Genomic DNA, 10,522 nt, shown 5'->3' with positions numbered 1-10,522 from the left:
CATTTATTGAAATGAAAGCATGTGAGAAGTTTAGAGGGAAAAATCACTATTTGGTGGAGCTGTTAACAACTCATAGACATGTGAAATGTGACCCTGACTACACACTGCTTTATGTAAAAAGGTTGGAAACCACTGGTTTCATCTTTAACAATGTGTTGTATTTTAAAAGCTTGTTATATTATCCATTGTGTCACATCTATCTCTAAACTGATTTTAATTTCATTACATTTTTAAGATAAAAAACAACTTTGCTGAGTCATACATGATGCACAGTTGTAATTTAGATTTTACTGACTGTTCTTGAATGCAGCGTTTACAGTGAACCTTGTTTTAATCGTATGCTTCGGCTCTTTTATTTCTCTATCTGAGCGTTTATGCAAATTTGAATTCAAACAGTATGACAGTATGCCCAGTATGACAGGTTTTATTGCACATTTATAATTTGCAGATGATAGGGAAATAAACATTAAGATAAAGTAATTGGCCACCAGATGTTATGTCTTCAGGCAGCCATGTTCCTGGTTCTGCCTCATCTGTGCCTTTAATCTTTATATCACCTGGATGAGAGGAGGAGGGAGAAAGAAAAGAAATCCAACACAATCCCTTCACAACAGAGTTTTCTGAATTATCTGGCATATTACTTTGATATTGGATATGTAAGCGCTGTGTATTCTCGCAGCTGCTAATTCTAGATTTCCACAAACACATCAACCCAGAAACAGGATGAGGATTTGCATTTTTATATAGCGTTCACACACACAGTGATGACAGCAAGCTGCCACGCAAGGTGCTGAACAATTAGTGGCATCCTGCCCTACATCACAAAAAATCATCACGTTTCACTATGTTTCATTATGTTTGCAGAACTAAAGATGGATCTGGATCTTCACATAAAGGAAGTTGCCACTAAAACACAAAATTAAATCACACGTTTGTTGTGCCAGTTAATCAGTTACTGAATGTATTAATGTCAGATTTGTGGTGGATATTAATGACAACATCAACTGCAAAAGGGAAAATTGTCTTTTTTATTATTTATTTCTCCACATAATACAAAGTTGTTCACCACCAACACTTAACAACTGTCATTAAATCCCATCTGGATTAAAAAAAAAAAAAAAAAAAAAAGGTTTTGCCTCTAAACTGCTCTATTATAAGAAATGACTAACAGTTAAAGCGATTACTCCTAAACCATCAGAGACCGTGTGTAAGTTTGGAGAACATTTGTGCGTTTCCAGTTTTCAGTTAACGCTACACGATTAAGCAGCAAAAGGAACATTATAGAAAAAACAGGCTCAAACAAATAGAAAGAACTGGTGTCATTGTTGGTCAGAATAGAGAAAAACCCCTTAAACCCAGCAGCTGTCAGTGTGATCACAGGGAAATTTCCAGTGATCAAAGTAGCAGTCGTTTTCTCTTTTCTCCCTTTTAACATCCTGGTTGGTCCCTTTAAAGTCACCTACGCTCGAGTAGATAAAAGACAAAAAAAAAAAAAAAAAAACCTGCCTTTGCAGCAGGTTCGTGGTTACAGCAGCTGCAGCTTTAGATTCATATCATCAACCAACATCATCACCCTCAACGCCCTCCTCCTCTTCTCTCCTCTAGTTGTCTCAATGATCCACAGTTACTGTTGGTCCGTTTCAGACTATCACTGGTCCCAGTAAAGCATCTAAACTATTCTTAGTTAAGAAGCACGGAAAAAATATTGTGTTTTAGACGTTAAAAAGCAGGTTTTACATGTGAGAAAAGGATCAAAAAACAAACAGGTAGTGGTCCGTCTACAACAGCATTTATACATTTAATGAGTCACTTAAATCTTTAAGAGTTATTTAACTGTATTATGTGTAACTTTCCCTCCATGTAACGCCTGTGTGGAATGTAGAAGAAAGAACATGCAGGTACCGTGTCTAAAACTTACTCTAAGATTTTGACTTCATTTATACTAGAAACAGGAAGCACATGTGTATATATATATATATGTATATATATATCTCTATCTGCCCAGTACGGTGGCCAGCAGGGCCATTCGGATGTACATGCCATTCTCTGCCTGACGGAAATATGCGGCTCTCGGGTCGGTGTCCACCTCCGCACTGAAAGAGGAGAATAAAAAAGAAAAGAAAGATAAATAATATATAATATAATAATAATATATGTCTGTAGTAGAGCAGTCAGTGGAATATAAAGGATATTTCAAGTAGAGATGTGCTGGTATACTGGTTTTATGATATACTGCAGTAACACACTCTAATAATAATAGTTTCATTTTGTTTAACCACAGGAGGCCTTTAAGAGTTCAGTATAACTTTTATTATTTTCTACAAACTTCTCCGCCTTTTAAAAATGAATCTAACTGTTAAAACCCAGCGGATGACATTTATGACACAGTTCTATCCATTAATCAGTTGATCAATTTCAACAGGAAGAAAAAATCATGAATTTCTAAAACATGAATGTGTGAGTAGAATCTGAGACTCTGAGCTGCATTTCAAGTCGTTTCCAGTCAACTTGGATCGACCTACTTTTGTTCACAGTGTTCAAACTGATTATTAATTCTTTATGCAGAATCGGATAAAACTGTAACATACAGGAAGCTGCTCGGTGGATAAAATCCAAGTGATGATGGTGTAAAGTGATTATATTATATTATAGTACGGTGATAATACTGTTTACATCATTACTATCAAGTAGAACCACAGATGAACTTGGACCTGGTTTTTGTACTGGACTGAGACTCACCTGATCTCGTTGACTCTGGGCAGCGGATGCATCACCACCATCTTCTTCTTGGCTACAGTCATGATGTGAGGAGTGAGGATGAACTGTCCAAAACACTGACAACAACAAACAACAACAACACTTCATTAAGAGGGAGCTCGTTAACTCGACATTTTGTGTATTTGTGTGTTTGTGTCTCTCTCTCTCTCTCTCTCTGTCTCTCTGTCTAACGAGCTGCAGACGAGCTTCTCTGATTGGCTGAGGGAATGATTGTGTTATTAAGTGTGTGTGGTTGTTTCAGCCTAAAAGCTCCTGCAGGTTCTCCACTTCTGACCAGCCAGTCGACATGTTCTTATGTAAAATATTATGAATAAAACATTATAAATAGCTCTGAAGGTATATATATATATATATATATATATATATATATATATATATATATAACAGCTCAGGTTCAGTAGCGGTGAGAAGCATTCTATGGCAGGTAAGAAATATTTAAAACCTTTGTGAATTAAATTTAAGGGTTTTTAATAGCTGCTGTTTCAGATACTCTGTTTAAAGAAGCTCCATGACTACTGATCTTCCTTTATCTAAAGAGACAACATTAAATCAGCTGATGAGATGAAGAGCGTCGTTACTTACGGCCTTGTACTCTTCCTCAGATGCGAATCTCTCCTTCTGGATCCTCGTCATGTAGAGGACGTCGGTCTCAGGCAGAGCTTCCTCGATGCTCTCAAACTCCTCCTGCACGCAGCCGCAAACACACATCATCAGTCATCAGTAGAGGACTTTATATTTATAACTCAGATCACAATCAAGAGCCCATTATTTAGAATTAATACAGTCAAACGGGGCTGATTATTCTCAATGTATATTAATTGTTTAGTCCATAAAATGTGAAAAATGGCAAAAAAGTGTAAAAATGTTGGTTATAATTTCCCACATGCCCAAAGATATTCAGTTTACAATCATATAAAACAGAGAAAATCTTTCAATTTGAGAAGCTGGAACCAGGAAATGTTTGGCAGTTCTGCTTAAAAAATGTATAATATGATTATTGGATTATTAAAATAGTTGTAAATGTATAATAGACGCCTTTGAGAAATGCACATGTGAGACAGAAATGTATCTGATGCTCTCTGTATCAGTCCCAACCTGTTTGATGCCCTTGGAGGCCACGTAGCTGATGATCTCTGCTGGCATGTGGAGGTTCTTGGGGGCCACGTAGCGCAGCGTGATGCGGTACTGAGTCAGCAGTTTGGCGAGAGAATGAACCGTGCGGCCGTGTTTCAGGTCTCCGACCATAGTTATCTGACAGGAAATACACAAACAATCCAGATTCAATTATACGGCAGTTAAACATCAGAGAAGTTAAAGCTAACAGTTGGATGGCGTTACGATAATAAGCTTCCTGTCCCTCACCGTCATGCCGTTGACCGTCCCCAGCTCCTCCCTGATGGTGAAGACGTCCAGCAGCGCCTGCGTTGGATGCTCCCCGACGCCGTCTCCAGCGTTGATCACCGGTTTACGGCAGTGACGTGACGCGCTCTGTGAGCCGCAGACAGAGAGCAGTTATACAAACACTGAAAATCCTCAGAACTGGAGAGAACCGTAAATCCAATCAATTGGTCATGATGTAATTATAGTATAGAAAGAGAAAAATGTGTGTTTGAAGGAGGCACTTGAAGCAGTTTAAGCATGTTTTATGTACTTTAGTGAATGTGATTAAATCTCTGTGTTCTATGTTTTATCTGACAAATTTCCTCTCAGTGACATAAAAGTTAAAGTTAAAAGCTTCATTTTAGGTCTTAAGGCCCAAACGCACTGGGAGCACATGTTTTGAAGTATAACTACTGTTTTTAATGGCTGAAGACGCACTAGAAGCTTCATGACGCGCGTCAAACTGTCTTGACACGTCTACTCCCACCTTGTTTCGATTTTTGGAGCGTCAAATGAGGAACCCAGCGACCAAAGCCGTTTTCTCTGCAGCCGAAAAAGAGAGATAGCGCAAGTCAGCTGAGCACGGGCGAGCGAGCGAGAGAGAGAGCGCGGCGGTGGTGGTCGAGTAAGGAGACGAGCGGTAGTGAGAACAAAACCTCTGAATGAGAAATAAAACGTTATATTCTGATTATTTCACGGCACAAATAAATAACCATCAAACAGTCGACAGATGATTCACTGTGGACGCTGATGTTTCATTTTTCCTCTTCTGCATTCATTCATTCATTACATCCAACTGATGCAGCCGTTAATACAAAGACAAAATGACAAGTTTGTGTTGGAATTCCACATCTGATGCTTGCAGTGCGCCACAGGAGCATCAATTATCGCTCCCAGTGCGTTTATGTCTTAGTCTGTGGGTTTGTTAGTGATCTGAGAGCTTTATCAGGGATTTATAGCATCTCAGCAGCGTCTCTATGATATAACATCTTCAAATCTGTCCTAAAACTAACTGGAAACCAGCGCAGGAAGCTTTGAACAGGTGATCTGAGCACTTTTGTTATTTTTAGATCAAATTTGACAGCAACTGAATAAACGTTAACATCTGTATTTATGTTTCCTTTGTTGAAGAGCTTTATGATCATGTGACAATTTTTCCTCTTCAGCAAAAAACTGAAAAAAGAGAGAATACTTTAAATAAAGTAGTAGTGAGTGGTGAAGGCTCTGGTTGTTTTTAGAGCTGAGACTCACCTCTACAGCTCCGGGCGTCGGGTGTCGGAGCACCAGGACGTCGGCGTAGCAGCTCATAGTCTGAACAGAGTCGGCCAGCGATTCTCCTTTTTGCGTGGACGAAGTGGATTCGCTGAAGTGGACGACCGAGCCGCCCAGACGCTGCATGGCGGCAGCGAAGGAGCTGCTGGTGCGAGTGCTGACCTCATAGAACATGGACGCCATCACTTTACCCTGCACGGTAAGGAGAACGAGGACGTAGTTCTTGAGTCTTCACAGGAATAAACACACATACAGGTGTTCATGTGCAGTAAATATCACATTTATAAATAAATGACCTTCAGGATGTCCAGACTTCGTTCCTTCTGCACCATCAAACGCAACGTGTGAGCGACATTGAAAAGGTGAGAGATCTGAAACAACCAGGAAACAAACAAACAAGTTATTATTTTAATAATTAACACAACTTGACAGAAATAACTTGCTGTGTGTGTGTGTGTGTGTGTGTGTGTTTGTGTGTGTGTTTGTGTGTGTGTGTTGGTGTGTGTGTGTTGGTGTGTGTGTGTTTGTGTGTGTTGGTGTGTGTGTGTTGGTGTGTGTGTGTTTGTGTGTGTGTTGGTGTGTGTGTGTTTGTGTGTGTGTGTTTGTGTGTGTTTGTGTGTGTGTTTGTGTGTGTTTGTGTGTGTTTGTTGTGTGTGTGTGTTGGTGTTTGTGTTTGTGTGTGTGTGTTGTGTGTGTTTGTGTGTTGTGTGTTGTGTGTGTGTGTTTGTGTGTTGTGTGTTGTGTGTGTGTGTTTGTGTGTTGTGTGTTGTGTGTGTGTGTTGTGTGTGTGTTGTGTGTGTGTGTGTGTGTGTGTGTTGTGTGTGTTGTGTGTGTTGTGTGTTTGTGTTGTGTGTTTGTGTGTGTGTGTGTTTATGTGTGTGTGTGTGTGTGTGTGTGTGTGTGTTTGTGTGTGTGTGTGTGTGTGTTTATGTGTGTGTGTGTGTGTTTGTGTGTGTGTGTGTGTGTGTTGTGTACCTGCTCTTTGCTGAACTGCCTGACAGACAGGATGTGTTGGCCCACCAGTACGTGCAGCAGAGGAGACGTCTGGAAGTGAGACATCTGACCGGCAGGAATCTGTCCCGGCACTGACTGAGGAGACATCAGCCTGGACAGAGGAGGAGGATGGCTGTAACCGTCACCGGCAGCGGCTGGCGGGAGCATGATCATCTCTACAGAGAGCAGACATGTATCAGTCACCATCAGTTAAATACAGGAAATTCATAATATACACAGACAGTAGATAGAAGACACAATATTTATCTAAAAAATATGAATTTACTGAATAAGATTAAAGCTATCTCCAGCAGCTTCAAAGCTCTGCACAAGAAAACATTTTAAAGAAGTCCAGTGTCAAACTTTGGCGCTTCCACTGACATAAAAAGAGCAGTTTGAAGGATGTGCAAGTGCATTATGGGAGTTGTAGTACCTGGTGGTAGTCCAGGATCGGAGGAGCGGTGGGTGCGGGGAGGCAGCAGGTAGCGGCTCTCTCCCGCCGCTGAGCGTCGAGGGCTGGGTGCTCGGGTTCGCACGGGGCCTTCACGAGGAGGAGTAGGACGAGGATGCTCCGGAGTCTGAAACACACACACACACACACACACACACACACACACACACACACACACACACACGTTAGAATAAACACACACAACATCCATCCATCAAACAGCAGTCACATGAACTGTCGAACATACAATCAACATTTTGGGAATTTAGTGTTTATGACTAGAGAACAACATACATCTATTATTTGATTTTATTCACTTTGATACCTTTGGACTTTCTTTAACGGCTTCAGCAGGAAGGATGGAGGCAGACGGCCAAGTCTTCACATCTTCACCGTAACCTGGAGGCACCAACACCTGACAGACACAAAGTTTTTATTAAACCAATAAAATTACATACATAAAAATAAAAATGGGCATCAGTGTGTGACAAAGACCAATATGTGGGTGTCCACAACAAGTTTTATTGAAGGTTTTTGTGTATATATATAGTAGGGATGTGCAGAGATCCCAGTATCTGTATTTGTATCTGTATTTGTTGAGGCAGCAAAATTATTTGTATTTGTATTGGAATAAAAGTGGAAAGAGGTTTAAAAATCCTGTTTTTGTTTTTATTATGCTTTTAATTTTAGAAAATTTAAGTGTTACAATAAGTGTTCATGAAGTGTTCTCTTGGGAGCACTTCACTTGTGTCAGTAGTTCAGCTTTATCTCTGGGGAACACCCCCAACTCCGGGAGTGATGTCCAAATTAGGAAATGTGCGTCATGTAGCAGGTGGATGTGACTCCCCTCACTGAGACCTGCTGATAGACATCACAGCGGAGCAGAGGAGAGAGACTGAGATAGTGATGTAACCGACCTGCACGCTGGTATTTAACATGTTTTATTTTTTCTTCCCAAAAACGAATAATTTTTAAAATATTTGTATGAAACAAATATTAGTAAAAAAAAACCCACTATTTGTGCTTTGCCGAATAACGTAACCCCTAATATATATGTATGTATTATTAAATATACAATCATGTGCTGTATTGTGAAGTATTTTCCTGTTTCCTTGCTTCTGTGTTCTCCTTCAAATAACAAGATAAACTGATAAACTAATAGCTAAAATAAACATGACGCTAAATGGGACAAAAGATAGAAAAACACATAAATGAGAAAAGTTAAAAGATAAAATGGATCCTTGTCTGTTATTTTAAAGCAGAGAAAACAGATTCAGTGATTTACTCATTTCACTTCAAAGCCTTTAATTTGAGGTTTTGGACACAATAAATTTAGAAAGAAATGAAAATATTAGTGAACATGCATGCGTGTGCTGACCTGTCCGTCGATGTACGCCACCTCTCCTCGTAGAACCACACGGCGGACTTTACCCTTCACCTTCAGACCTTGGAAAGGCGTCCACTTGGACTTTGTGAACTGCATGGCCTGAGGAATAACCCACTCCTGCTCCAAGTCCACCTGCGAGGCAAAGACGAGGATTTAAATGATTCAAATCTAAGTGAGCAGCAACACAAAGAGACACGTAAACATCATGTTCTGCTGGACGTGCACGTACCTCCACGTAGGTGTTTTCCTGAACAGGCAGGTTGAAGATCCTGCGCGGGTTGTCGTAAAGACGTCTGATGATATCGTCCAGAGTCAGACGTCCGTCGCTGACGGCGGTCAGCAGCAGCGGCAGCATCGTCTCCAGGCCGGGGTAACCTGGAGGAGGATGATCGCCGTTCTTCTCCTCGACGGAGTGGGGAGCTAACGACACATGATGAAAATAAAATAGTTCAAATGAGCTAAAATGTCAAGTTTCTGCTGTCAGCGATCAGACAGACGGTGCGTTTACTGACCGTGGTCCGTGGCGAAGCAGTCGATGATGTCCAGGTTTTCCCAGAGCGCCTCCATGTCCTCGCGTGTTCCCAGCATGGGTCGGACTTGCGCCCGTCCGTCGCCGATGTCGGCCACATCTTCCTCACACAGGAAGAGGTGATGAGGAGCCACCTCGCACGTGACCTGGACGCCCTTCTGCTTGGAAGCTCGGATGATCAGGATCTGAAAAAAATAGAAATTAAGAAATTTACATCAGTAATAACTAATAATCCAAGAAACAAATAAAGTGAATCATTCATCCTACACTGACAGTCTCTTACCTCCTCCTTCTTGGCCACGTGGCAGATGTGGACCGGCCGCTGGTAGAGCTGCGCCACCATCAGGATGGCGGCGACCGTCTGCTTCTCAGCGTGAGCTACGATGGGCATCTGCTTGGGCCACTTCTCAAAGTGCTTCATACAGAGCAGACGGTTGGTTTAGTGTTCAGAGGGGGAAACACTGAGACACTAAATACTGAACACTGAAGTTAATGGAATAAATTATATTTTTGATGAACACATGAACATAACAATAAAACTGTAAATTAAATAAATAATAAACTTCTTTTAACTCTTTAAGCTTGTGAGGAATAAACATGTTTAGTGTCTCACAGTAGTGAACTGACAGCAGATCAGCACTTTAACTGCCTTTATGCACTTTTTTTAAAGGTGAATTTCAACAACAAAAGTACAAAATATTAAAAATATTATAAATAAATAAATATTGTTCTTCTGTGTTGTCATGAATCTGGTTCGGTACAGGTTGAACCTACCTCCATCCACAGAGACACGTTGTCCATCTTGAGGTTGGAGTACGTGTCGTTCAGGTACATCTTCAGACCGGCGGCCTGGCTGGCGATGGTCGGCAGGACGGCGGCGTTGTCTGAAGCGGCTCCTACATACAGAGCGTAGTCACAGCGGCAGCCCGCTTTGGCCAGCTGATAAAAAAAATATGAAATAAGAGTTATGTTTTCACTTCACCAGGAGAAAAAACTGTGAAAAAACAGCATCTGACACAAAACAAAGGCGATAAATTAACACGTAAAACACTCAGTTGATCTTGATGAGTCACCGTTCAGACTGATGAGTCATGTTTTACTTGACAAAAAACAATCAACAAGACCAAACAGGAGATAAACATGTTGTTTTTATTCGTACCTTCTGCACCAGAGCCAGAGTATTGGGGTCGGTGATGGCGGGGGACGTGTTGGGCATCGCACACACCATGGTCACTCCTCCCGCCAGAGCCGCCGCCGTACCGGACGAGAAGTCCTCCTTGTGCGTCGCACCGGGCTCCCGCAAGTGAACATGGACATCGATCAGACCTGAGATTCAACCGGAAAAAGAAAAATGTGATATTTGGAAGCAGACAGTAAGAACAATTACACACACACACACAGATGTATATTTATAACTCTTATATGATTCTCATAATATCAGGAGATTAGTAGAGTACTCACAATTAATAACCACGTGTATAAATCAATAGATACATTATTCAACGGACCAACAAAAGTCCACTAAACCTTCTCAATGTTGTACTTTGTTTTAATAGACAGAAGAATAAATATCTTTAAAACGACAGTTGCATCTGCAGCAACCGGTTAAATTATTCCACTGATTTTCGTCTATTTTTGCAGCACTGCTGCCTCATTACAGCCTGCGACGAATTACGTTATGAAAATCTGAAAAAAAGAAAGAATAAATCGTCTGTTGTCTGAGTTTTGTAGC

The 10,522-nt window shown here is 41.0% G+C and overlaps 1 protein-coding gene across 3 annotated transcripts in view; it reads right to left on the bottom strand.

Moving 5' to 3' along the window:
* Positions 1-1,009: 1,009 nt before the first annotated feature.
* cad (carbamoyl-phosphate synthetase 2, aspartate transcarbamylase, and dihydroorotase) overlaps positions 1,010-10,522 on the bottom strand; it is a 30,177-nt gene continuing 20,664 nt past the window's right edge. For all 3 annotated transcript variants that reach the window (XM_067572556.1, XM_067572557.1, XM_067572555.1), the window contains exons 29-44: positions 9,950-10,116; positions 9,565-9,729; positions 9,074-9,205; positions 8,774-8,975; positions 8,491-8,681; positions 8,253-8,393; positions 7,200-7,289; positions 6,857-7,001; positions 6,406-6,599; positions 5,727-5,801; positions 5,410-5,622; positions 4,141-4,266; positions 3,874-4,029; positions 3,361-3,462; positions 2,740-2,834; positions 1,010-2,093 (exon numbers count right to left, since the gene is read on the bottom strand). In XM_067572556.1, coding sequence (XP_067428657.1) covers positions 1,994-2,093; positions 2,740-2,834; positions 3,361-3,462; positions 3,874-4,029; positions 4,141-4,266; positions 5,410-5,622; positions 5,727-5,801; positions 6,406-6,599; positions 6,857-7,001; positions 7,200-7,289; positions 8,253-8,393; positions 8,491-8,681; positions 8,774-8,975; positions 9,074-9,205; positions 9,565-9,729; positions 9,950-10,116 — 2,294 coding nt within the window. In that variant the 3' untranslated portion in view covers positions 1,010-1,993. The remainder of the gene's footprint in view (positions 2,094-2,739; positions 2,835-3,360; positions 3,463-3,873; positions 4,030-4,140; positions 4,267-5,409; positions 5,623-5,726; positions 5,802-6,405; positions 6,600-6,856; positions 7,002-7,199; positions 7,290-8,252; positions 8,394-8,490; positions 8,682-8,773; positions 8,976-9,073; positions 9,206-9,564; positions 9,730-9,949; positions 10,117-10,522) is intronic.

This window comes from Thunnus thynnus, chromosome 18 (genome assembly GCF_963924715.1).
Source record: "Thunnus thynnus chromosome 18, fThuThy2.1, whole genome shotgun sequence".
Taxonomy (NCBI): domain Eukaryota; kingdom Metazoa; phylum Chordata; class Actinopteri; order Scombriformes; family Scombridae; genus Thunnus; species Thunnus thynnus.
The sequence above is the reverse complement of the archived record's forward strand: the minus strand, read 5'-3'. Positions and strand labels throughout refer to the sequence as shown.